Source organism: Aulonocara sp. 'chitande type north' Nkhata Bay, linkage group LG3 (assembly GCF_057382095.1).
Source record: "Aulonocara sp. 'chitande type north' Nkhata Bay isolate Kocher_YH1m ecotype deep benthic linkage group LG3, A_spYH_male_GT1.1, whole genome shotgun sequence".
Lineage (NCBI taxonomy): Eukaryota > Metazoa > Chordata > Actinopteri > Cichliformes > Cichlidae > Aulonocara > Aulonocara sp. 'chitande type north' Nkhata Bay.
The window spans coordinates 47,130,417-47,155,958 of NC_141346.1; the positions used below are offsets into that span (position 1 = coordinate 47,130,417).

At 41.7% G+C, this 25,542-nt stretch overlaps 1 protein-coding gene and 1 long non-coding RNA gene across 4 annotated transcripts; one reads left to right on the top strand and one right to left on the bottom strand.

The window, feature by feature from the left end:
* Nucleotides 1–465: 465 nt before the first annotated feature.
* LOC147335880 (uncharacterized) lies at nucleotides 466–7,063 on the top strand. Its single transcript, XR_015127209.1, has 4 exons — nucleotides 466–2,646; nucleotides 3,156–3,275; nucleotides 4,469–4,589; nucleotides 4,896–7,063. It is a non-coding gene; the product is annotated as an uncharacterized LOC147335880 (long non-coding RNA).
* A 3,002-nt stretch (nucleotides 7,064–10,065) lies between these two features.
* On the bottom strand, nucleotides 10,066–24,238 carry ccdc149a (coiled-coil domain containing 149a). 3 transcript variants are annotated; one of them, XM_086283590.1, is made up of 13 exons: nucleotides 24,109–24,238; nucleotides 23,018–23,179; nucleotides 22,566–22,604; nucleotides 20,853–20,960; nucleotides 20,650–20,766; nucleotides 18,808–18,980; nucleotides 17,477–17,549; nucleotides 17,212–17,296; nucleotides 16,478–16,622; nucleotides 16,215–16,291; nucleotides 15,067–15,099; nucleotides 11,867–11,971; nucleotides 10,067–10,942 (listed from the first exon to the last, which is right to left on the bottom strand). In XM_086283590.1, the coding sequence occupies exons 1-13, from the start codon at nucleotides 24,157–24,159 to the stop codon at nucleotides 10,383–10,385; spliced, it is 1,728 nt and encodes a 575-aa protein (XP_086139716.1). In that variant the 5' UTR covers nucleotides 24,160–24,238; the 3' UTR covers nucleotides 10,067–10,382. The 3 variants fall into 3 exon arrangements, with proteins under 3 accessions (XP_086139729.1, XP_086139716.1, XP_086139722.1); XM_086283596.1 differs by lacking the exon at nucleotides 15,067–15,099 and having other exon boundaries at nucleotides 10,068–10,942; XM_086283603.1 differs by lacking the exons at nucleotides 11,867–11,971; nucleotides 15,067–15,099 and having other exon boundaries at nucleotides 10,066–10,942.
* Nucleotides 24,239–25,542: the final 1,304 nt, after the last annotated feature.

The window sequence follows — 25,542 nt, forward strand, 5'->3', positions numbered from 1 at the left end:
CTGGTTGTTCCGTCTTTTTTAAACCACAGGGCTTACAATACAGAAGGAGCTGTTATATCATTGTCATGCAGGACTCGGTGAAGAGACTCTTAGGTCTATGCAGGCTTTGTACACCTCGATTTGGGCAGGCTATCTCATTCTTCCTGGAAGATGCTGTCAAGCTTCATCACACTGGATGCCATTTTGTATGGAGGATTAAGTCTGGGCTTTAAGGACAGTCAGACGCTTGTCCTGATGCCAAGGACAAGTGTCTTGGCTTCACGACTCCAACCCAGTGTTGTCTTGGCTGCAAGCTTTGGCAGCATTCACTCTCCCTTCAGCGTAGACTGGCCCCCCCTTGTCCCCGCTGCTGAGAAGCACCCCCTTCCCCCCCCCCCCAGTAGAATGACAACTATGTCTGGCAAATATTAGGCATTGCTCCTCATTTCACTTTTAAAATGGCCACACTGTGGTAAACTCCAAGCAGACTATCAGAAGTCCTTCATGCAAGTTTCCTTCTTTCGGTCTAGCTTCATAAAAACCTGACTGATGGAGTGCTGCTGCGATGGTTCTCCTTCTGGCACATTCTGCCATCTCTGCAGGGGCCCTTCTTGCTTGGTTACTCGGTTTGGCCAGATGGTCATATCCCAGGATTCTTGGTGGATCCAAACCTCCCCAGTTTTGCGATTAATGAGGCCATTGTGCTCCAGGGAGTGTAAAGCTTTAAAAACAGTCCTATAGCCTTGTTTCTGATTTGGCTGCTGTAGTGAGCGTACCCTGTCAGTCCACTATTTAACTCTGCTGTTAATATGTGTCTATGTCCATTTACTGTGGAGGAAGCTATAAAACCTTGTGAGAGGAACCCAACAGAAGTCGATGAGTCACTTCTGACCAATGACAGCGATACAGAGGTGAGTTGTTTAATATATCCTTAACTTTTATGTTGTTTTTGAGTGTTAAGAGGCTTGAGATAAGGAAGCAAAAATAATCAATACAGCATTATTTTTCTCTCTCTTTTAAATGTACTAAAAAAATGACCCACTGTACCATTAAATATGAAAATGTTTCCGCATTAGCAGTATCCTGTAATTACCAAAGTTCTATGAAATCTGAGCATAATTGAGGACTACCTCGCTCTCATCCAGAAAAAGTTCAGTCCAATTCCCCTGTTGGTTAGGGACAGTGACATCTGCAGCTGGTGCCCCATCACTGTTATCACATCAGCAGGTCCTGTCAGCTCTTATCACACTGGCCCACCATCTCCTATCTTAATAGAGATCTGACTGTATGGTGTGACTACGTGCTGACCCTCCGTGTGGCCTTTTTGCTTATCGGCTGTCCACAAGTTCTCGTGCCTCCAACATTCAGAGTTTGCTTTCCTTGCTTCCCAGCAGGGTCCCGGGAGCCATGTTGTTGTTAGTGTTGTCAGTTTCAGTCTTTCCACTAAGACATTTGGAAACTGAATACATTGCAGGTTGCAAAGAACTTTCAGGAGTTGGGCAGACAGTACTTTGTGATGAAACTTCTCTATTACTATGACTGATGCCATTTTTGGTAATTTGTACTGGCCTTTGCCTGGGCTCTAAGGTCAGAAGTTCAGATGGCAGCATAAGGCTTGAAGGAATGCCTAAGTTGTCTTGCGAGGATGTATCTTTATTTTTCATTATTATATAGGTTTATATATTTTATATTTCATCTTACATATTCAATAAACTCTGTTAGCCTCCTTTTTATGTTGCAGCTTAAGCGCTGGGTGATAATGACTTTCATACGTACAAGGGTCCAGCCTGCTCAAGTTAGCTTAGCTTTAGACTTTATTTTAATATATGGTCACTTGACTGTATGTTTGGGGTTGTTGTCCTGCTGCAGAATACATTTGGGGCCAATAAACAATCATTTATATTTCTGAAAGCATTCTTTGTTTACAGCATTTTTTCCACACCTACCTAAAACTTTTGCACAGTACCGTACACTGCTCAGATAAATTACAGGAACACTGGATATCTATACTGATGCAGACTGGTTAATGTGTTAGAAATGCAGGGATGCCACATCGTTTGATGGAAAGGAAAATGATCAACCTGCAAAGACAGCCCAAAAATCAAAATGAAAAAATGATGCAGGAGGTTAGTCTGTTTTCCTGGAATGTCATTGCAGCAACTCAGAATGGTACTAGGTAGTTTATTTGGCGCCCACCCGTGCTTGTATGCTCGCCATCGGAGCATGCACCTAATGAGGTGAGGGATGGTGTCCTGGGCGATCTCGTCCAGATCTGGACCAGGGCATCACTGAGCTTCTAGATCATCTGAGGTGCAACCTGGCGACGTTAAAAGGACTGAAGCATATTGTCCCAGAGGTGTTCTGTTGGCTTTAGGCCAGGTGAGTGCGGGGGCAGTCAGTGGTATCAATTCCTTCATCCTCTGGGAGCTGCCTGCATACTCTCACCTCATCACGCCTGCACTGTTGTGCACCAGGAGGAACCCAGGACCCACTGCACCAGCGTAGAGTGACAATGGCTCCAAGAATTTCATCATTCTACTGCCTAGTCTGTAGTGAACTGTACATCCCTCCATGGATATGCGTCCCGAGACCATCACTGACCCACCACCAAACTTGTCATGTCGGACACTGCACTAACATCTGGCAGGACAAACCAGATGTCAGGAAGTAAGTCCACTGTCAGAGGCCATAAGAAGATCATTTGTGACCTTCACTAATGTTGTTTCTGTACTGCGATGAATTCTGAATCCCGACTATAAGTCTTCAAATAAACCTTTCCTCTGCAGATGATCAACCAGCTGTTTTACAACTAATCTTTCAAGCACTACATCTCTTCTTTTTGGCATCATATAGCTTAAACAGTAGCAAAAACCAGGGCTGTGACCCATCGGGATTACATGCACATATGCTGACATCATTATATCAAACTTTGGCAATATTTAATGTGGGCATCATAATAAGAATTCAGCCAGTATAGCTGTAACACAGATGGTAAAGAAAAGGATAAACAGTCCACTTTAACAAATACAAAATAAACACACTCATTGCAGCAACAGCTTATATAAAAGGGGCAATTATGCAGAGTGCATCGTTGATACTTTAGAAACTCCATCCTAACAAGTACAGAAAAGATGACTGACATGTATCTTGTGTTTCTTCTTCTTCTATTGTCTCAGATATTAACAGCCTTGTCAGCAACAGAGCAGAAAGTCCTCAAATTGCAGCACCCCGAGAGCAAACCTGCATGGCTCTGTGAACTCTAGTGTCTCAAAGGGACTACATGATATAAAACTCAGGTAAGCGTAAAAAAGCAAGGTGAGTGAATGGTGAATGGATCGTAAGGGCGCTGATCATTACTGGTAGGGGGCACCTGGTTGGTATAGTAATTAACCCTGCTGAATGGTTGGCCTGGAAACTGCTGACTTCAAACGCCCCCATCCCTCGAAGTTGCAGAAGACCCACAGATGATGGGGTGTCAAAATCTCCTACATCCACCTGGCACCCTGCTCACACTTATTAGAGCCAGTGAGCACTGCTGTGACCTGGCCAGTGTCTCCCACTTTTCATGCTCCAGAGTGCGATAAATGGGCGGCCAGGGAACAGAACAAAGCGAGTTAATACTGACAAGCCTATATATAATATATACAATACTACACAAGGCATTTGAACATCTTAAACATGTAAGGGTATCAGATGAGCACAAAGAGACAGAAATCACAGAATGGCCATACGCACACAGAGGAATTATTCTTGTCTTGATATCTTTTAACACAAATATACAGATGCAAACGCACACCTACGTGATTTCAGCACATTTTTTACTCGCAATACAGTGAGGGATGTCGCTGTCAAAGATAAGGGGCTAAGATTACTTTTTGGCATGGGCTACTTCTGTAGCCTCATTTTTATCTGTCGTGGTGATGATTGGCTACAACAGCTCTCAGCAATTTTCTTTTGCTCTCTGGGGGGGGGGGGGGGGGGGGGGCTTAATCTTTCAGCTTGGTGACAAGACCAAACACCCACCAATGAAATTCTGACGGGTAACAGTTAAAGAGGCAGCGTCTCTGCTGAATCCTAAGCAAGTATAAACTCATATTATAACATCATACAAGGTTAATCTTAGTGATAAGTATTTTATCTTCAATAGCAGATCCCGACACTTAACTCATCTTCACTGAGAAAACATTTTGGAGTATTTCTGGCATAACATGGTTAATGCAGGATTTCTGGAGGATGTACTGACCTCAGTGTTTGGTAGATTACTGTAAAACAAAAAAATCAAGTATTAAACAGTTTCTTTATATAAAGCTAGGAAATGGGAAATAGGTGCAGCGATGAAACATTTGCAAACATACATAGAAAAGAAGCGTATAAAGCATAAATAGAGTTTGTAGAATCTAATGAGCTTCAAAATCACAATCTTTGACAATCTTTAGTCTTCAACACAGCCTGAACTCTCTGAGATAAGCTTTCTTGTCATGTCTTTTAGTAATATTCAGGAATAGTTCCTGAGGGTTCCTGGAGGACATTCAAAGCTCTTCTTTGGACGTTGGCTACGTTTTGTTCTGTTCTCTGTGAAGATGATCCCACACCGCTCCAATAATGTTGAGGTAGGAACTCTTGGGAGGCCAATCCATGACTGAAAGTGTTCAATTGTGTGTTTTTACTATCCAGTTATGCTTCTACTGGACTTAGCAACATGTTTGTCATGCTGATTTTATGGCATGGTGAATCAAAAAAAACCTATGCTCCTTTTCTGCACTCATAATTCCATCCGTTTTGACAAGACTTGGATTCAGCTAAAGAAAGGGGAACAAATGGCAGGTGCTGGTCACAAAATGCTTGAACATACAATTCAAAATTGGTTCTTTGTTGTTTGACCGTTCTCGCCCCTTTCCACTTCACCCTCAACACAGAGACCTGCCATCTTCAGAAGTTTCCTGATGACTCTGCGATGGTTGAATGCACCAGCTAGGGTGATGAGATGGAGTAGCGGGCTGTGGTGGACTCCTTTGTCTCATGGTGCGAGCAGAATCATCAGCAGCTCAGCGTGACAAAGACCAAGGAATTGATTGTGGACTTTAGGAGGACCAGGAAACCAGCGACCCCTGCTTTAATCCAAGGGGTCGATGTGGACATAGTGGAGGACTATAAATACCTCAGAGTACACACTGACAATAAAGTGGACTGGGTTAAAAACACCACTGCACTCTACAGGAAGGGCCAAAGTCGTCTGTATTTTCTGAGGCGGCTGAGATCTTTTAACATCTGTGAGTACTCGTGATTTTCTATGAGGCCAACAGACTCAGTAAACTTACTGTATGTGCAAGGCCAGTAATGTCATGGGAATGGAGTTGGACTCTCTAAAGGTGGTGTTGGAGAGGTGGATATTCTTTTAATTCTCTAATGGACCTTATTTTTGATTAGTGGCCCATAATTTATACCAGTATAGACATATAGTAAACAAATGTATGGCAGATGTATGGGCCTGGTTTCTGATAATACTTCAGAATCTTGTTTTAAGTTCATGGTTAGAAATATGACAAAACCTCCCCCAAAAAACACGCAACATGGAGTCAGCCCACAAGAGCACCCGATGTGGCTCATTCTTCCACAGTCACCCGCCTCTCCCAACACATTACTTCTTCTCTAACATATGCAAAGCTGACTAATTTCCTTAAGCGATTCACACGCTTGCACACAATCAAAAACTGGTCAATGACTTTATGAGGAAAGGAATCGCAAGCTGGTATCATCTTGCAAACTGATTAGTTCAGTTTCCATCTGGTTTATAAACTTAAACCTGCTGCAGTGTGCCAAATCAGCTGCCTGGCATGGGGCCGACGCTGGGTGCGCACCACGGCTTCCTAGCTTGAATTCTTTCCCTCTCCTCGCCTCTATTTTGTGTCAGAGATTAAAAATAGCAAGTGGCCTTCTGCAGAATAAGCAGTTCATAGATTCTGGCTTTGACGCTGCGTTTGCCTGGAGAGGCCAGCTGTCACCTGCATGCAGGCAGAGTAGGCCTCGCCACTGATTCTCTATAGACACTGGGCTCTGGACTTTGGCTGTAAGACAAAACGGGTGTGTTTGCGCATCCACTTTATATTGCAAGACAACTTCTGGTGTTTATAACTTTGTTTATGTTGAAGATAAACAATCACACTGAGCAAAATGTGCATGTGGTTGACGATGTTGATTTTAGAAAGGCATGCAGCAAATAAATTCCTGACATACAAGCATCCACTTTTGACCCATAGCTAATGCCAGTATCAATATTTTTAGTTTAATTGATTTTTTTCATACGTTTTCTCGCTTTTATCCAGAGAAACTGTGAAATTATCATTATAAATAATTGCTAAATGTTTCTTCATCACACTGTCTTTGAACACGTGAGGCTCTAAATAGAGAATCAAGTTAAGCACTTCAAATCTGTCACTCAGTAAAGGACTGAAGCTGCTCCATTTAGAATTAATGAGACACCAACCTTGTGAACACTTCGTTGGAACAAATTTCATTTTCTGGTCCAGAACATCACTATCAAACCTTAATGTGTGTGTGTGTGTGTGTGTGGAAGCTCAAACAGCTATTACACCAGGTTCACAAAGTCAGCCTCTGTCGGCTGAAGTTTTGATCAGATAAAATTTCTGCCTGGGTGGTTTCTAGCTTAAGAGCTGCTACAAACATCCAACTTTAAATCCCACAAGACCACTGGTTCGCAACCTTTCGCTTATATATCAAAAGCCCTGTCAGATAAGCTGAAGTACTCCTTTGACACAGCCCATCACGTTCCAAACATTTCAATTGATGGTAAGCCAGATGTTCTTTTTAAGTCTTAACAAAATAAGTGAATATTGTAGTAGTCATATTCTTGTACAGGAGCTGGTTGGGTCTACTTTGTGTTTGTGCTACTAACACTTGGTAGAAGCTGGATGTTCATCAATCACGGCACAAAAATGTACTTTTCACCACCTACTATTTTCATTCTGTAGAGCTAGAAGGCTTGGTATTATGTTTGCAGAAAGCCTGCATTTATGACTTTAGGCTAACTAGTTCAACTATTTTAATGGTTTGGTCTCGCTGTTTACCGCCTACATAAAATAAACATTTTTCTTTCTTTTTAAAATAATAAGTTCTACTTTTGATGTGTGTGTGTGTGTGTGTCTGCAGGATATAAAGGACCAATAAAGATACGGTCATGTGGAAAAACCAAGTACACCCTTGATACTTCCACTGGCATTGTCAGGGAAATAGCAGCCAGGTGCTGCTAATTAAATGCACTTGAATAGCTGATCATCAGCAGGTGTGAGCACCTCTATAAAAGGAGAAGTTTGGACAGTTTGCTGCTCTGGCGTTGTTGTGTGTTGACATAATGCCACCATCGTCCCAGGAAAGAACAACCCAGCAAATTCAGTTGAAAGGCAAACCGGCAATTCTCAGAAAAGCTGCAAAAACCTAAGATCTACAACGTAGACTCTACGGGCCTCAGTTAGGTTAAATGTTAAAGTTCAGAACAATACAATTACAAAAAGCTGAAGTATGGCTTGTTTGTAAGAAGTGCCTGGAGAAAGCTTCTTCTTTCTCAGAAGAGAATCGTAGCAGGGCTTAGGTTTGTAAAGTTGCATGACAACAAACCACTAGACTTTTGGAACAATTTCCTTTGGAAAAATGAGACCAAAGTAGAGATTTCCATATTTCCATAATGCACTGCAACACATTCAGTGGAAACCAAACAGTATATCAGCACAAACACCTCATACCAACTTTCAAGCATGGCGGTGGAGGGACGACGATTTAGCGTTGTTTTGGAGCCACAGGACCTGAAGACCTTTGAGTCATTGAGTCAACCATGAACGCCGCATACCAAAATATTCTCAGTCAAATATGAGGCCATCTGTCTGAAAGCTAAAGCTTGGTCTGAATTTCTGCTGTGCGTGAAAGTCTACAACAGAATAAATGATGAGACTGTGAGACACTCATAAAATCATATAAAAAAATAATTATGTAAAGTTATTACTGCTAAATGTGGCTCTAGAAGCTACTCAATTATGAGGTGTATGTATTTATAAGAGTGCACAGATTCCTATGAAAACTTTCTTTTTCACATGACTGAAAGTCTGTATTAGCTTAATCTGTGAAAAGAAAAGTGACAACCACCAATGCTGCAGGTTTATACATTTATAAATATCAGCGAGTTCCACATATAAGGCACATGTAGTGTAGTTCAAAAATCAACTGTTAAATATGGAAAAATAAAAATGGACTCATTAATAAGATTCACCCATAATGCTGAACAGACATCAATAGAATCTCCGGTATTAAGATTAAATAATTCACAATTATGTGCACATTCATTACAAGTTTTGGTATGAAAATTTGAACTCATCTAAGAGTGACAAAAAATGCAGCATTCAGTTTATTAACATCCCTTAGGAAGAAGAAAGCAAACAAGTGGGATTATCTTATCGCAGGGGAAAGGAAATATGGGGCATAGGAACGCATGTTGCCATATTTGTTATTTTCCTAGCTACAGTGGGGCAAAAAAGTATTTAGTCAGCCACCGATTGTGCAAGTTCCCTCACCTAAAATGATGACAGAGGTCAGTAATTTGCACCAGAGGTACACTTCAACTGTGAGAGACAGAATGTGAAAAAAAAAATCCATGAATCCACATGGTAGGATTTGTAAAGAATTTATTCGTAAATCAGGGTGGAAAATAAGTATTTGGTCAATAACAAAAATACAACTCAATACTTTGTAACATAACCTTTGTTGGCAATAACAGAGGTCAAACGTTTACTATAGGTCTTTACCAGGTTTGCACACACAGTAGCTGGTATTTTGGCCCATTCCTCCATGCAGATCTTCTCGGGAGCAGTGATGTTTTGGGGCTGTCGCCGAGCAACACGGACTTTCAATTCCCGCCACAGATTTTCTATGGGGTTGAGGTCTGGAGACTGGCTAGGCCACTCCAGGACTTTCAAATGCTTCTTACGGAGCCACTCCTTTGTTGCCCGGGCGGTGTGTTTTGGATCATTGTCATGTTGGAAGACCCAGCCTCGTTTCATCTTCAAAGTTCTCACTGATGGAAGGAGGTTTTGGCTCAAAATCTCACGATACATGGCCCCATTCATTCTGTCCTTAACACGGATCAGTCGTCCTGTCCCCTTGGCAGAAAAACAGCCCCATAGCATGATGTTTCCACCCCCATGCTTCACAGTAGGTATGGTGTTCTTGGGATGCAACTCAGTATTCTTCTTCCTCCAAACACGACGAGTTGAGTTTATAGCAAAAAGTTCTACTTTGGTTTCATCTGACCACATGACATTCTCCCAATCCTCTGCTGTATCATCCATGTGCTCTCTGGCAAACTTCAGACGGGCCTGGACATGCACTGGCTTCAGCAGCGGAACACGTCTGGCACTGCGGGATTTGATTCCCTGCCGTTGTAGTGTGTTACTGATGGTGACCTTTGTTACTTTGGTCCCAGCTCTCTGCAGGTCATTCACCAGGTCCCCCCGTGTGGTTCTGGGATCTTTGCTCACCGTTCTCATGATCATTTTGACCCCACGGGATGAGATCTTGCGTGGAGCCCCAGATCGAGGGAGATTATCAGTGGTTTTGTATGTCTTCCATTTTCTGATGATTGCTCCCACAGTTGATTTTTTCACACCAAGCTGCTTGCCTATTGTAGATTCACTCTTCCAAGACTGGTGCAGGTCTACAATACTTTTCCTGGTGTCCTTCGAAAGCTCTTTGGTCTTGGCCATGGCGGAGTTTGGAGTCTGACTGTTTGAGGCTGTGGACAGGTGTCTTTTATACAGATGATGAGTTCAAACAGGTGCCATTCATACAGGTAACGAGTGGGGGACAGAAAAGCTTCTTACAGAAGACGTTACAGGTCTGTGAGAGCCAGAGATTTTCCTTGTTTGAGGTGACCAAATACTTATTTTCCACCCTGATTTACGAATAAATTCTTTACAAATCCTACCATGTGGATTCATGGATTTTTTTTCACATTCTGTCTCTCACAGTTGAAGTGTACCTCTGGTGCAAATTACTGACCTCTGTCATCATTTTAAGTGGGGGAACTTGCACAATCGGTGGCTGACTAAATACTTTTTTGCCCCACTGTAAATTCTTCCTGCAGGGCATGAAGTTTGCAACTCCATCGATTTGAAGATTTTCTGTTCCTGTGCAGCAACAAGCTTGTCTGGATACAAAGTGCACTTCGAGCTTTGTCAGTGGTGGCTGAAAAAGTGCTTTCTCTCTCTTTTATTGACTAAAGCGGTGGAGAAGACAGCTCGTGAGCACTGGCTGTGTTGTGGGAATGCAACAGTGGATGATTAATGCAATCATCAATAACGACGACAAGGACGAGGATTTAAATAAGCTTCTCGGTTGGATCATGCCAAGTTGTCACTATGACAGGAGTCACTCTGTGCAGAGGGACACTGAACGTCCCACTCTCTTGTACTCGACACCTCTGCAGCCTGGCTCTCTGGAGCTGACACAGAGGCTTCTTCATGTTCAGGTACATTATCGGACTCACTGTTCTGGGATTCACAGGGCCGCTGACCCACCTCCGAATGACTGACAGAAGCTTGTTTAATTGAAAGCCACTGAAGGTCTGATTCAGTTTGTGGGACATCCAGCGCCAGAGCTGCTTCCTCTCCTTCCTCCACCGTGGAACCCAGCTCTTCATCATCATCAACTCCTTCTATCTCATGCCCTGCCTCTTCCACAGGGCTCCGCCCCTCCTCCAGCTCTACGCCTGCATCTTCTGTAAGGGTCACCAGCTCCCCCCCCCTTCTGTCAATCCCATTCGTCTCCACCCTGTCAAGAGTCTCCAGGCTGCTGTGCAGTGCAGGTGCGTCTTCCCTGCTGACACCATCTGTGCCAAGGTCAGCGCCAGCGGTGTGGCACTCCCAAGATGATTCATGTGAACTTCTGTCGTCTAAAAGAACTGGGAAAAGGAAGATGAGATGACTGGTCATTTTAATCGCTCACTTGATCTGAAGCTGGAGCCAAAAAAGTTTTTTAAAGAAAAAGAAAAAAGGAAAACTTTCTAATGAGTAGCTAGAGACAATAATTATTGTCATAACTGATAACAGTAATAAAAAAAACCAACCCAAAAACCACACACACGAAACAATATAACAAAAATTGCATTAGACAAGAGTTTAAAATGCATGAAAAAACCGAAACAGCAGCCACAAATGAAAAAGCCCGTATTGATTCTGCTAGAAAAACTTTCCTCTCTCAGAGTTGGATCACAGTGTCAATGTAGAAACTTATTTCAATTACTTATGTGACTGAAGTGCTTCCATGGCAACAGGCTAAATATAGCAGCGGTGCCCCAGACAAGGGGACGCAAGACAAGTGTGACGCCCTGCATCTCAGCAATAGCAACAGCTTAGTTCTGCTTCTTCGCCAAAATATGCTCTCACTTTGGGGATTACTGACCCATATTTGTGGATGTGCAGGCAAAAAGGTTAAAGACTGCACACATAGAGTCCCCCCACCCCCACGCACACACAGACACGCAAAAACACGCAAGAAGAAAGCAACATTACTTGAAGTGGCATCCATATTTATAGTCCTCCCACCCTGATCCCCCCACCCTCTTTCAAAGAGAACATGGCAGAAGTTTCTGAATGTCAGTGGGCGAGAATTTGCCTCACATTTCCAAAATGCCATGGCATTTGGGCATCTTGCACCAATGAGGAGCAGGGAGAAGTGGAGGCGGGAAGGGAAAGGACTTGGGTTAAACATGGAAGGTAGAAAGGAGTGTTTAGCATGCAATGCCTAATTGCAGTGTTTACGCCATTAGCGGTAGGAGTTCTTATCATTGACTGGAGAAGCCAGTCACTCGCAATTACACACTCACCTTTGGGTGGATGCACTCTGGGCTGCATGTTTGGCTGAGACGTGACACGTGTAGGACGGAGCTCTGGCTGAAGGTTCTCATTTAGTGTGATACTGTCTCTTGTCCCTGTAACATCAGCGCCAAGGAGAAAACGCTCCCAGTTACTCTCTGGTCCAAATGAGAACAACAAACAAGTGATATGTAGAGGGTTTTTTGGAGGGTGGAGGAGTGTTAGATTGGATGGAGCACATGTACGATGGTGCATGCAAACACAGGCGCACGTATGCATTGCAGTGCTCACAGGAAGAGGCTCCAGCTCCCTCTCATCTGTCTTCATTAGTGATGGCTGCACGCCTCTTAGGCTGACACCATATGCTACTCAAAAGAGACTGTGCACTATAAACCAGACGTCACGAGTATACACACAAAACTATATGCACAGACACTCGGCTGGAAGTTAGCAGCCTCTGCCGTCGCACGTAGCCTGTGAACAGGCGAACCTTTGCGTGTGTCTCCGACCGTTCAAGTGTGCGACAAGAAAACAAACAGGAGAACGAGAAAATGGATGACTGGAAGACACAATGCATGAGAATCATGAATGGTGAACGGACACCATATTGTTATGAAAACAGTCCATATTGTTATGGATGCTCAATGTTTACACTGACATGGGAACAGCGAGCGAGGGAGAGACTGTTAGAATTCGTCGTACCAGCTGGGTAAATCAAAAGAAGCAAAAACAAAAAAGTCATGTTGTCTAGAAAGTTCCTCTAATTATTTAACTGTGAGACTGTGTTTAGCCATTAATATGCTGTTAGGCTGTTAAACTGCATTCCTTTTGGTTACTTCAATAGGCCACTACTAAGATATTTAAAAATAATAAACTGTCATAAAACAAAACCAAGATCAATTTTATGATTGTTTTTGACTAAAAACAGCCCGATTAGCCAAATATCTGCTAAATAAAGCATAAAAAATCAATACAATATTTCCACAAATCATTTGTGATTATTCTCTTGCAAACTGCAACAACCCAGTACAACACAGACTGATGATCTGTGGAGGCTTTTATATTTTCACCCAGATACACTTTGAGCTTGATCTGGTCTATTTTTGGCACTAATAACAACTGCTGTGTGAAAAAGACTTGACCCACGAGTCAGAAAACTGAGCCTCATGATGTTTTATGGCAAGTATTGTCAAATCTAATCCCACACGTAACATCAGATCCATATAAGGTGGTGCAGCAGCTGAGTCTAAGCAAACAGACCAACCCTGAGCCACTGCCATCATTCAAGGCCAAAGATATGCAGATATGGGCCATTTTGGGCAGACATAAAAGTGCCATTTAGGAAGATGCTAGAATGCTGAGCAATATATCGACATCACATAGGTAAGACTGGCCAGTAGTGTGTGAAACTGCATCTAAACTTGCAATTGTGTTAGGACAGTTTAGATTTATTTTTAGGAGAACAGTCGAGGAAAACTTCACCAGACTGCCTTTTGAAGCCAGTAATAAAGCGATGCTGGTTACTGGATATGCAGACGAAGACCCAGACTGAGCACAGCAGCTGTGTCTCCATGAGGCGTGCAGAACTCAGAGATAGGAGGCACCAGTGGTTTGCTTTGAACCCTTACTGACAGCTGCCTGTATCGTCATCTAACCACCTCTACACCTCTTTGAAACACATCTAACAAACACGCAAATATATATGTGTGTTTATGCGCATAAAAAAGGACTATTCCATATTATGTGACACCAGATCATACTGGATATTAAAGACTATATCACAAACGGGAGAAGTGTACATAGCTGTCAGCTAGTCACAGGAGCTTACACTATGCAGTGCTGTCTAGCTCGACATTGACAGGAAATGCCTTCCTCTTAACTGGAAAAAGTCTGTCAGTTGACCAAAACAGGGTGCATTCTGTATCCACTTCTGTCTTTTCAATCTCTGATGCACTCTGACAGGTTTTCACTCGCAGTGTTACATTTCAGCTCACACTCATTCAGCACAGGAGGTGGGGGCGCTGAACTGGAGGACTGGGGTGGGGGAAGCTATCAATCACAACTTTATCTGACTCACCGCATCGATGTCACTGTTATTGTTTTTGGCTCTCTCTCATCCGTAGACAATGTAGTCACCTCTAGTGTTTTCCGGGACTCAGGTAGGCAGCCAAGGCCCTCCATCCTATCCCGTTTGCCTTTAATATCAATCAGCCCAACTTCATCTTGCATCAAGGCCACAGACGCTCACATCTCTCTCTATATCTCTGTCTCCCTAACTGTGGTGGACAGCGTGGTCGTCAGGCACTCTGGGCCCTCGTCTACAAATTCCCTAATAACGGCACATTCCCCTAAATGTGTTTGTAATGTGGGCAATCATTTTCAGTAATGGATGCTTGTCAGTTTTATGGCGGAGAGAATGACGGTCTCATGACAGGGCACCTCCATCCAGCCGCAGCCCCTCCACCGTTCAGTCTGCTTCATAGACGGCACAACATCTCCCTCCAGTGGAGATAAAGGGGAACTGCTTTCTAAGTGAGCAAGCACGGTCCCCTTGTTTCAGGCCGCAAATGTTTTTCGATTACGTTTGGTAAATAGTTTTATATTTTTGGACTGGTTTTGCTCTACTGAGAGTCGGATGTCTTTGCAGGACAGGAAAAGTCACGAGCTGTGTCTTTGAGGAAAATCTGACAGCCGATACAGCATTTTTTATACTTCAATTTTAAATACAAATATAGGATCAAGGGTTAAAAAGTGGTGCAAAAATTCACTTTCTGATAAAATAATAAGAACTTTGACTTTACACCCTCATATACCAAAACTGTATATGACAAACTGTCTTCAACAAGGCTCTCATCTGTATTATGAGAGCCTCGAATCCTTCTACTACTACTACTCAACAGTACTGTGCTGCCCTTAAAAGAAGCCCAACTGCATCACTCAAAGAAAGCGCTTTTTTTTTTTTTTTTGGTTTCTCTTGTGAGTAAAATTTAAGACAGGTCCACTGGACCGAGAGCATCAGTGTGTGGCACTCCGTCGGCCTGATTCAGTCAGCGGTATCATGAACAGACACATGAGCTGGTGGTCAATGGAGTCAACACATTGTAAACGGTGGGCATGAGGTGACATGTTTTCTGGGCGTCTGCCCAGATTTGTCCTGGCATGACATAGTGGAGGGCATGGATGAACTAAGTGGGGCAGAAGGAATACATACTCCCAATTCCCACAGATACGTGGTAGGTCAAGCCTGAGACGCAGCCAGAGAGGAGAGAAAGGCACAGTGTTATGAACAGAAAAGCTCATTAATGAAAAAGACAGGAGAGGAAATGAATTTAAACCAGCAGGCCAGCTAGAACGATCCCAGCAAAGATCTCCGGGTCATTTAAACAACCTTTAAATGCATCAGATGGACAACACTGAGACAATTATTAAATGATTTTAACTTAAATTGAAAATCATATTTATTATATGGATGCACTTCAATACTGTATCCATGATTTTAGGAGATTTTACATAGACCTTTAAAATAAAAGAGGTCCTAATTTGTTTAAATCAAAATAACTTTAAAGTCATTGTTATCTTTTTCTTGATTTTAATGGAATATCTATGTAGTAGATGATGACTATGATAGTAACAGAAGATTATTAAAAGCTGTTTTAGCTGATTAGCTTAAAGTTTAAGTAGTCGCGTGTCTGGAGCTTCAGCCTGTGTGGATTTAAACAGACAGAAAAAACAAGTCAACTTTCCAGTTTTTCAGTTTTCTTGTTCTTAGACGTGAAAGATATTCCATGAGGAAAAATCCCCAAAAAAATTAAATAAAAATGAAGTACAACAGTGTGCACTTCTCTTCAAAGAACAGAGCAAACTGGCTCTAACCAGAGCAGAAAGAGAAGTGGGAGGCCCAGTGCACAACTGAGCAAGAAGACATCAGAGTCTCGAGTTTGAGAAACAGACGCCTCGCAGGTCCTCAGCTGGCAGCTTCATTAAATGTTACAAGCATAACACCAGTCTCATTGTCAAGAGTGAAAAGGCGATGCCGGGATGCTGGTCTTCAAGGCAGAGCAGAGCAAGACAAAGCTATCTGACACCAGCCAACGTCTGATCTTTTGCTTATCTTAATGTTTTATTGGCTACACACACACACACATTTATGTTTTCTAATGATGTGGGAAAGATTACATGTTCTCAGCGGTAGTCTTCAAACGATACATTAATATGATTCATTAGTTTTACTCATCATATGTGATCATTTTTCCAAAAGCACAAAAGTGTCTCAAAATAAACATTGCTGAACTACTTTTAGTTTTTAATGGATTCATAAAAGGTTTGATGGTGGAACAGCTTAGGTGTTCAAAGACCCACCTGGAAGACTCCATAATCCTGAAACCTCCAAGGTCTTCAGCTTCCTTTCCAAATCTGCAACTCTATTTCCCAAGATCCTGCAGGCCAGGTGAGAAGAAGGGTCAGTGTGTGTGTGTGCGCACACTTATGTCATATTCCAGTGTTTGCTTTATAGGAGGAGAATTCTTGTAACAGCTAGACAAACAATGTAACTGTGTTAGGGGGTTAAAGGTGAAATATTACCATTATGATGCCATCAGCGGCAAAGCAGGAACTATTAATACCTGTTGCTGTGTCTCTGGTGCTGGATGACCAAATTCTTCTCATGGATCGTCTCCAGGAGAGCAGTGGCGAGAGACTTGAGGTCGGCGATTGACTGAGGCGTGGCTGGTAGACTGCAGCCCTGCTCTTCCAGAAGCATCTCTTGAACTAAAAAGGAGGGAAAGGGGGAAAAAATCAGGATGGGAAGAGAAAGGGACAGAGAGCCACAAATGGAGGGAAGAGAAATGCCAATAATCCCCCAATAAAACTTACACAAAAGTTAAAAATAGGTAACAAAGAAAGCAGGGTGATATAACAAGAGACAGGGAACACAGCATGATAAGAGTAAGACAGAGATGGAGAGTTAGAAACAGATGTCTTCTAGGTGACACTCTCCTAACTTTAACTCCAGAGCCCACTGTGCTGCTTCTGCCAGCAACTGTCAGTCATCATGGCAGGCTCATTTCCCTGCCAGTGGTGCTCTTTACCACTCAGAATACAATTAGTAACCCAGCTGGTGTCCGGCAGTGGCTCGGAGGATCGGCAAAAAGAGAAGTTATTAAATAATCCATTGAGACACGGGTAGAAACAAAGGAAGTGGTTGTTATACTGAAGACACGCCATCAGTTGTAGAGTTTATTTGGCCTGAGAACATTCGCATTAGTGCCTTTCTGCAGTTTCCAGATCAGCTAATACTACATCTATTTATGTCTGAGTTTAAAGAACTCAAAGTGAGCTGAACAGGTTGTGTTTTCACCTTGTTTGGCTGAGAGGACTCCAGTAAGAGGACTGTTATTTGATTTCCCATATGTGCTGGAGTTTTTCCTCCTCTCCAGGGCTGTCTGCAGGCACAGAAAAATAAGAGAATAAAGCTCACCCTGCTGATTCACACGAACATTTTAGTAAAAAGTCACTTCCTTTGCATTAAGAACGTTCACAAAACCATACACATGTAAAGAAATTACATGCACTGAGTCAGGCAATGTCTGTGTCACATTTTAACTGCAGCATTCAATCTGTACCTTGTACTTCATGATGTTTGACTTCAGCAGGTTCACCTCCTCTTGCAGTTGATTTAAACGGTCATGTAAATACCTACAGGAACATTGATTAGAAAGACACCCAGCAAAGTCAAAACACACATGACAGACAGAGGAGTTCCACATTACATGTATAATCGCTGTGCACTGTGAGCAGGAGGCAGTGTCAAAAAGAGCATTTGGTAACGTGAATGACTCTTGTTTATGTTTGTCTTGCTGTTTGTCATTTAGCTCACCCTCTGCCATGTAGAACACAGAAGTCACAACAACATAAAAAATGCATTCATATGGAAATGAAACCAAGCATTCTCTTCATCCATGCCTTTTTGATCTTTTGTTAGCTAATGTCCACCCCGATTAAACATGACTACCACATAAGACGTGGGTAAAAACACTGAAGCGCATGTACAGTAAGGAAGAACATGTCCAGTACTGCTTAGTTAAGCAACAAGAAATGGCCATCTAAATAAAGAGAGAAACAAGTTTATATTATTTCAAAAAAAAGGAGGTCAGTCAGTTCATTCAGTTTCCCCAAGTGCCATCTCAAAATCTATCAACTGTCTTTCATGACAATTGCCTCCAGACAGGAAGACCAAGAGAGAAGTTTATTAGGATTACAGCCTCACAAGTCAATCATTGGCACTTCAGATTAGAGCCCTCAAGTTTCACAGGAACCAAACACATCTCAGCAGGAGCTGTTTGGAGGACACTGTGCAAATCACACCTTTATCATCTAAGAAACAAGAAATGGACATGCACGTGTCTCTCATTGTTAGTTATGGCAAAGATGGTGTGATACTGTGAGGACATCTGCTAGTGACACTGCTGATGATTTACTCAGAATTCATCCTGCAGCAATTTCTGACTTCTATTATTATTGCACAATAGGGGAACATTAAAGCCCCTCTCTCAAAAAAAGGATGGTGTTCAGAATCAGGAACACCTGGCATCCACGGACATCCAAACCTAACCACCGTTGAAAAGGCTTTTGGATGAGATGCACCACAGAGTAAGGAAGAACAGCCAGGAGGTGCTCAGTGTGTGAGAACTCCTTCAAGACTGCTGAAAAAGGTGATGATGAAAGGTAGCTGAGAAAATGCCAGGAGTTTATGAAGTTAATACTGAAGTCAAAGATGTCTACTTTCAAGATTTAACATACCTTTTAGTTGGTTTACACTAATTACGTTTATTAGGTAAATTCGAAGTTTGGTATTAAATAGTTTTGATGTTTTAGAAGATAGTATTGAGACTGAAAAATGTATTTTAAAAAGTGTCAAATGATGACACTTCTGTCTGGCACATCTCTAACTCACTTGTTTTCCATGCACAGGGCGTCCACATCAATGATACGAGCCTCGTGGTTCCCCAAAATATGATTCAGCTCCATATTTAGTCGCTCCGCCTTCTCTCTGAACACAGTGCGTTCAGCCTTCACGTCCTGGAGCTCGTCTGTCAGTGCTTTCATGTTGTTCTCCATCTCCTCCATCTAGAAAAAGGCATACAGGCAGAACTGTTTGTGAGGGAAGCCACGGAAACGTTCACGTGATGGATATTTCAAAGCTTTTGCTCATTAAAGTAGAGTTTGCTGAGGCTGCATACACTGTTTTTAGCATTCAGCAACTCAGGAGCTCCCCTGCTGTTTTAAAGTGAGCAGCTTCCACTCTAGTAGATAACAGTTAAGTGGCTCCACTGCGGGTTTCAAAGAGGAGGAAGTATTGTTTATCAGTCTAATACATTTACTGTGTTTAATGTGCAGAGAGGATTCTGCCAATAATAAAATGTTCTACTCTGAAATTAAATTCAAAGCACATGGACAGTAATGCGCCGAGTGTATTTCCAAGCAAAAAGTGTGATTCACTATGGAAAGTTTTAAACAAAATGAATGAATTACTGAGCTTACGTCTACTGAGGAAATCTATAATAAATGTCTGTCATGAGGCCCTGACTAGAAACGAACAGTTCCAGAAACATCAGGTTTCTTTAGAAACTTAATAATTAGATAAATCAGTCTTATTAATATGTAGTTAAAAATGATACAAGTCACTACATTGTTCTCTACATAAACTGTAGGACAACTTAACCTTTGAATGAGTGTAATGAACACTTGACCTTTGACTCCTGACCTTGAGCCGAGGTCATGAAGTAGATACACCAATGGAATAGATTTAAAATTCCTACATTGCTTCATCCTCGAGTTATCAAATTCAATAACTTGCATGTCAACATCGACCCATCAGGGTTACGACAATACCCGATCAACCAAGACTATGAAAAGCAGAAAAGAACACTCTAAAGCCTCTACAGTAGTTACAATCTGCACCAGTTACTGGTTTTCAATAGAAACTGTCACTACTGAATCACTTACTACTGGACTCAATTGCCATTTACACTCACCCTGTTCATCCTACATCCATTTACCTAATGACACACACATTTTCAAACCCTGAATGGACAAAAGATTCAAACCTAGATCATTGTTGTGAAGTGACAGGGATAACTAGAGCTGTGCCATATCATGTCATCAGCAACAACACCGGCATAAAGTTTTATGTGATAAAAAAAAATGACATAAGACCAAGTATATGTTGGAGCGATTTAGTGCCTAAAAAGGGAGCTACTTCAATAATCTCCAACTAAGCACAAGGCTTTGTAAGATATGCAACAAAAAAGTTCCTGCTAAATGTGGAAACTACAAACATGTTTCACTATTCCATCAATCGTCAGTGTCACTGGAGCACTCCCTATGACAGGAAAAGTGAACAGTGGATGGAAATTACTGATGGAGTTATATGTCAGAAAACAGGACTTTAAGCATCTGGTTAAACAGCTCAAACCAAGCTCCACCACCCCACATAGAAAATGCTTTTATTTGTATTATTTGACAGTACTGTGCAACTGCTAATATGTTACAAAGCGATCTTAGGACTTTACCAATAATTAACATCCTAGGTAGTGATTTAGACTTTTTTTTTTTAAAAACAGTCTTTCTTTTGGATTAAATTTGTAAATGACATGTCCCTGGACGGAGTTCCCTCCTTTTCCTTAATCCTGTAGCAACATCCTAATGAATATTCCACAAAAGAAGAAATGGACCTGAAAATGAAGGATTAATTGCCAACCATATCAAAGTGCTTTAAGGTAAGAAATACATCCACCTGTAGCCCAGCTCTCTCTAGCTTGCAAACCAGATCCTCACGCTCATGGGCGGGGAAGTGACGCACCCCGACCTCTTCATCCCCCAGCCTCTGTCGAGTAATGGTCATCCTCAGGAGCTGCAGAAAAGAGAAGTTCAACTTTTTACTTCTCTTAAATAGTTAATCTCCATGTACGTTTGTGCGAGTACCCCTGGTTACTTCACCTTGTTATCCCCCTGGGCCTCTGCAAGCCTCTGAGTGAGCTCCTTCACCTCCTCGGCAAGCTGTTTTGTTCGTTCCCTTGAGTCCCTCAGCAGCTGAGCCAGGTTCACCTGCGGAGCAGGAGGAGGAGAAGAGTGAATGCACAACAGCTTGTGCCAGGCCAGACAAGGTTCAAATACCCCAGGAAATCACATTTAATCAGCATCAAACATTTTCCTTCTTCAACTCAAGAAAAAAAAAATGCCTATCTTAACATCCACAAAATTTCAGAGATAAAACCAAAGCCAGTCCACAATCCTGTTCTAATGAAAGAGACAATTATTTAGTGCCATCTAGTGTACACATTAGTATTTTCATTTTTCATTTCACTGGTGTTTTGTTACAATTTCATTGTATTTTATAGTGCTATTCAACCAGCAACTGTTCAGTGTCACCATGTCCCTGAAAGCACAATAAGACAGAGTCATGCAGGGCCCTATGTTACAAAGCAAGTTCAGCAGAACATCTTTCTGTTATCTGGATTCACTTAACCTAACACTGGCAGTCAGGATAAGCAGTCACACAAAGCTGGCTGTCAAGGCGCTAAGTTAATCCAAGGTTTCCCCTGCGCGTTCACATGAAAGGGTTGGCATTGGCAACATTTAGAAATAGCAATTATCGATGGGTTTACTGGCATCAGAGTAGGTCATCTTGCATAGGAAAATAAAACTATACTGTACGAAAAATATGAAGAGGTTAAAAAAACATAATACAGACTAAAACCAACACAAGTGCCTCAGATAACACAGCAGCATGACAGGAAAAGCACTGTACAGCAGTTTAGTGTTGAATGAATGTGTGAGCACTTTCAGAGCTTTGGGCAGTAAGACAGGAAAAGGCTTACAATATTAATAAGGTTTAGGCTATTTGAAGATGCAAACTCTCTATATTAACAAACTTGTCAATATCATGAATCTATCATTAAGTTTAGAGGGCAGTTTCACTTTTTATTTTCTCAGCTACAGATCTAGTGGTGTTGGTGGAAGTGAAGCTAACAGAAAACAAATCATGGAACAAAGTTGCATCTAAGAATCCAGATTTATCACGGATGTTGATCAAGGAAAGACAAAGACTCCAGATGGCACTAAAAAAAAAAAAACTTTCGATGCTCCTATTCTGTCCTTCTGTCCCGTGCACAGAGGTCCCATGGATAGTGCCACTATTTTCCAGAAAACTGAGTGTTCAGTAGATGAGGATCTCATGCCTGCCGATCTCTAGTCTGGGAAACATCCTGCTCCATAGCAGGTTAGGTTCACAGCACATGTTACGATGGCGATGTACACTGATAAGGAGTGAGCCACCTTTGCAGTACAGAAAAGTCAGGTTTAACCAGGAAGTTACCTGGAAAATACAAAATCCTGCTTCATAGTGCAGGCCTCAGGACTTGTAGAAGACACACCCACCCTAGAACAACAATAGTCTGGAATTCTCACCTACTTAAGTGCATTCAATAAGGAGAGAGAGAGGAGTCTGATTAACATACACCCTGATATTTATCCTGCAGCACAAAAGAAATGGCCTCTGTATGCCAGCACGAAGAATTTCAAATAAACAACCAAGCTGTGAATTTAACATAAGCATTGGATTAACTGTTTATGAATTACACACATTTTTAATAGACATTACCTCATTTAACTGTACCTATTAGCATATGTATTAATAAAATTAAAACTTACTTGATTGCGTTTTTCAGGTGGCAAAGAGGGGTCACCATCCTGAAACATGAAAAAAAAGACTTCTATCATCAGCTGCAATAATACAGCAAATACTATAAGCTGTAGCAGCGTGTAAATGGAAAACTGAATATCTACGTTTAGCTGCTGCCAAAAAATTTAAAATATTTTCTTTCTTTGGGGTGGGCTTGAATAGAGAAACTCTATCAGAATTACACAAAAAAATCGATATTCCTTCAAGAAATCTAGAAAATACATAAAGACAAAATCAGATCAGGATCTGCAACATTAAGCAAAGTAATGATCCTGTTAACATGACAAAAAATACCACGAGTGTGAAAATGAATTTCAACATCTTGGAGCGGACTGTCGATTCATTTTGCTCATGGCTGTAAAATACTTCATGCTAAAGGGTGGTCACAAAAAAGTACCACCTTGAAGGCTGAACCACTCACAATGAGTTCCCTGTACTTCTTCTTGAGTCCCTGGTGGCGTTCTCTCAGCTGGTTGGCCATCAGCTTGTACTGGTCTCTTTCCTGCTGACAGGTGTCCAGCTCTTTGGACAGGATGAGGAGGGCTTCCTTCTTACTCTCCAACTTCCGCTTACACACCAAGAACTTAAGCAAACAATGCACGAGAGCCATGGTGCTATGAGATATATTACTGTTGACTGAATTGGCAGTAATGTTTATTTCAGGGACCACAGCTGGACATGTAACATCTGTATTAAGCTTGTTCTTGGTTTTATCATGTATCTTTATGTTTATCTTATTCTGTGATGGGAACGGTTACATTAATTGTGCAAACAAAACCAACCCTAACCTGTTTCCCACAGGTGGAAAAACACACTGGAGTGAAGTGTTTGACGTACAGATAAGGCCCACAATAATGAACAGTGGAGACCGATAGCAGTCAGACCAGCTTATAACCAAATAGCAGCTCCTATCATGCAGCACGGTGTGCTGTAGTAGTTTTGTTAAGTTCAGTGCTTGCCATGTCTTTCAGTTACAGTAAAATAAATCAAAACAAACAAACATAATTTTTTTTTTCATTACTGCGTTAAATGCTAATTATTTTCTTATTTCTATGGTCTTTCAAATGTTATAAAGGTGCAGGTTATTCGATATTTGCGGCATATAGTGCTAATTAAATTAGCCTACAAGCTTAAATGACTGCGTTAGCGCCAAAATACATACACGCTTACCTTCATATATACAAATAGCTTACTCGGTAATACTCTTAACAGGTTAAACGCGAGCCCACAGGTGGGTCTACCCTATCTGTACACAGTAGCATCATCATATAGGGGTGGGTTGGTGTATTTGCACCAACACAGTCGTATGCTATCAGCTTAACGGAATAGCTAGCAGAAGCCATCAATGAAGAGCCCACCGGTGTCAAAAAACGTTGAGCTCGTGCGTGTATTAATGAACGTCCAGGTGTATGAAAGCTAAGAGACCGAGGCTCGTTTCCATATGGACACTGGGAAACATCTATAAAACCGGTCCGTGTCTGCAGCTGTTTACGGTCTCTCCCCCTCACTTACCTCGCTGACTAGCCCCTGCCAGTCACTCTCACTCCTCTTGGAAGACTGCATTATTCGTAATATTTTGCAAAAATGTCACGACACACCAGCCCCCCTCTCCTCATCCGTTTGTTTATCCTGCAACGTCACTTTCTTAGCCTCTGCTGTCAAGTTACGCAGAAAGACAAAACATGGAAACGACTTCCGGCAAGTCTGTGAAAATAATATTATATTTGAAGAAATTCAGTTTTGGACAATTTTATACAATGAAGTTTTAAACGATTTTATAAGAACGATTCGAGTTATATATGTAAGAGATTTGAGATAAATAGTGGAGAATCAGTGAAGCTGACAATGACAAAGCGGAAATGGGTTCCTTCATAATAAAAGCACAAAGTCTTCCACTAAAAAAAATTCCGTTTCAGCACTTTTTGGAGAGAAACGAGCAAAACGCTTAAATAATACAAATTATATGGGGTAAATGCACTGTTTTCTTTATGTCTATAGACCCTGTAAAGTTTGTAAACAGTGATGGCCTGGGCACTATAAGGTCAATAGGGGGTCCTTTTGTCCCTCTTTGGGGGGACACTCCCACTAGGTTTAAAGCTGGGCTCCCTACCATTTGACCTTAGAACTGAAGAATCTTGTCGGATGAGAGGTGAAACGTCTTCAAGCAACTTAAAGAAGTCAAGACGCTTTTCTTTGCAAGCTCCTTTAATTATAAGGTCTATAGTGATCATTTCCAGGGGAGGACACGTAATGTGTAAGAAATTATACACATTGTGTGAAATTATACATCATTTCCAGAAGCTGTTGCTAATCCAGGGATCACGTTGCTCAGCTGCTTTGTCTTATATAGTAAAGTTAATACAGACTGATTAAGGTGTTTAGCCCTGCCCCCATTTTAACCAACTTTATACCAATCAGATACCCCTCGCAAACACCAGATATCAGCTTATAAAGGCAGGAGCTTGTTGAGAGGCAACCTGTTATGGAAAATCTTGCTGGGAACCCTCAAGCCAGGCGTTTTCACTGTAAAAAGCCTGAAACAAACAAACAAGGGCCACTGCTCATTCAGTGTTAATAACATAGTAAAGCATGTGCTGTTTCTCCTCCTTTTTGATGCTAATGTAAACGGAATATATTGGCACTATATAGCCATATAGATTAGTATTCAGTTATACTTAAAACAATTGACTGCAGGTCATGAACTCGTGAAAAATACTTTTGAGATCATGCACAAGAGTGCTGAGGGGTTATTTTGCCCCTGTACAACTGGACATCTTTTTAAAGCCAGTCAAGTTTCTCACCCTTGGCCTTGAGAAAGAACACAGGTTCAAGACATTTCAGTTTTGGTTTCAGGTTTCAGATCTGCAAGCTACTATGTTTTTAATTGAATGAAATTAAATGAAATTCAGCATTTCCACATTCTGAAGCCTGATTTCAACTATGCTG

Coding starts and splice junctions, on each gene's coding strand:
- ccdc149a (XM_086283590.1), bottom strand. CDS start 24,159: ATGCAGTCTTCCAAGAGGAGTGAGAGTGACTGGCAGGGGCTAGTCAGC. Junction 18,981..20,649: donor TAGAGAGAGCTGGGCTACAG/GTGGATGTATTT, acceptor GCCTTTTTCTAG/ATGGAGGAGATGGAGAACAA. Junction 17,550..18,807: donor GCCCTGTGCATGGAAAACAA/GTGAGTTAGAGA, acceptor ATGTTCCTGTAG/GTATTTACATGACCGTTTAA.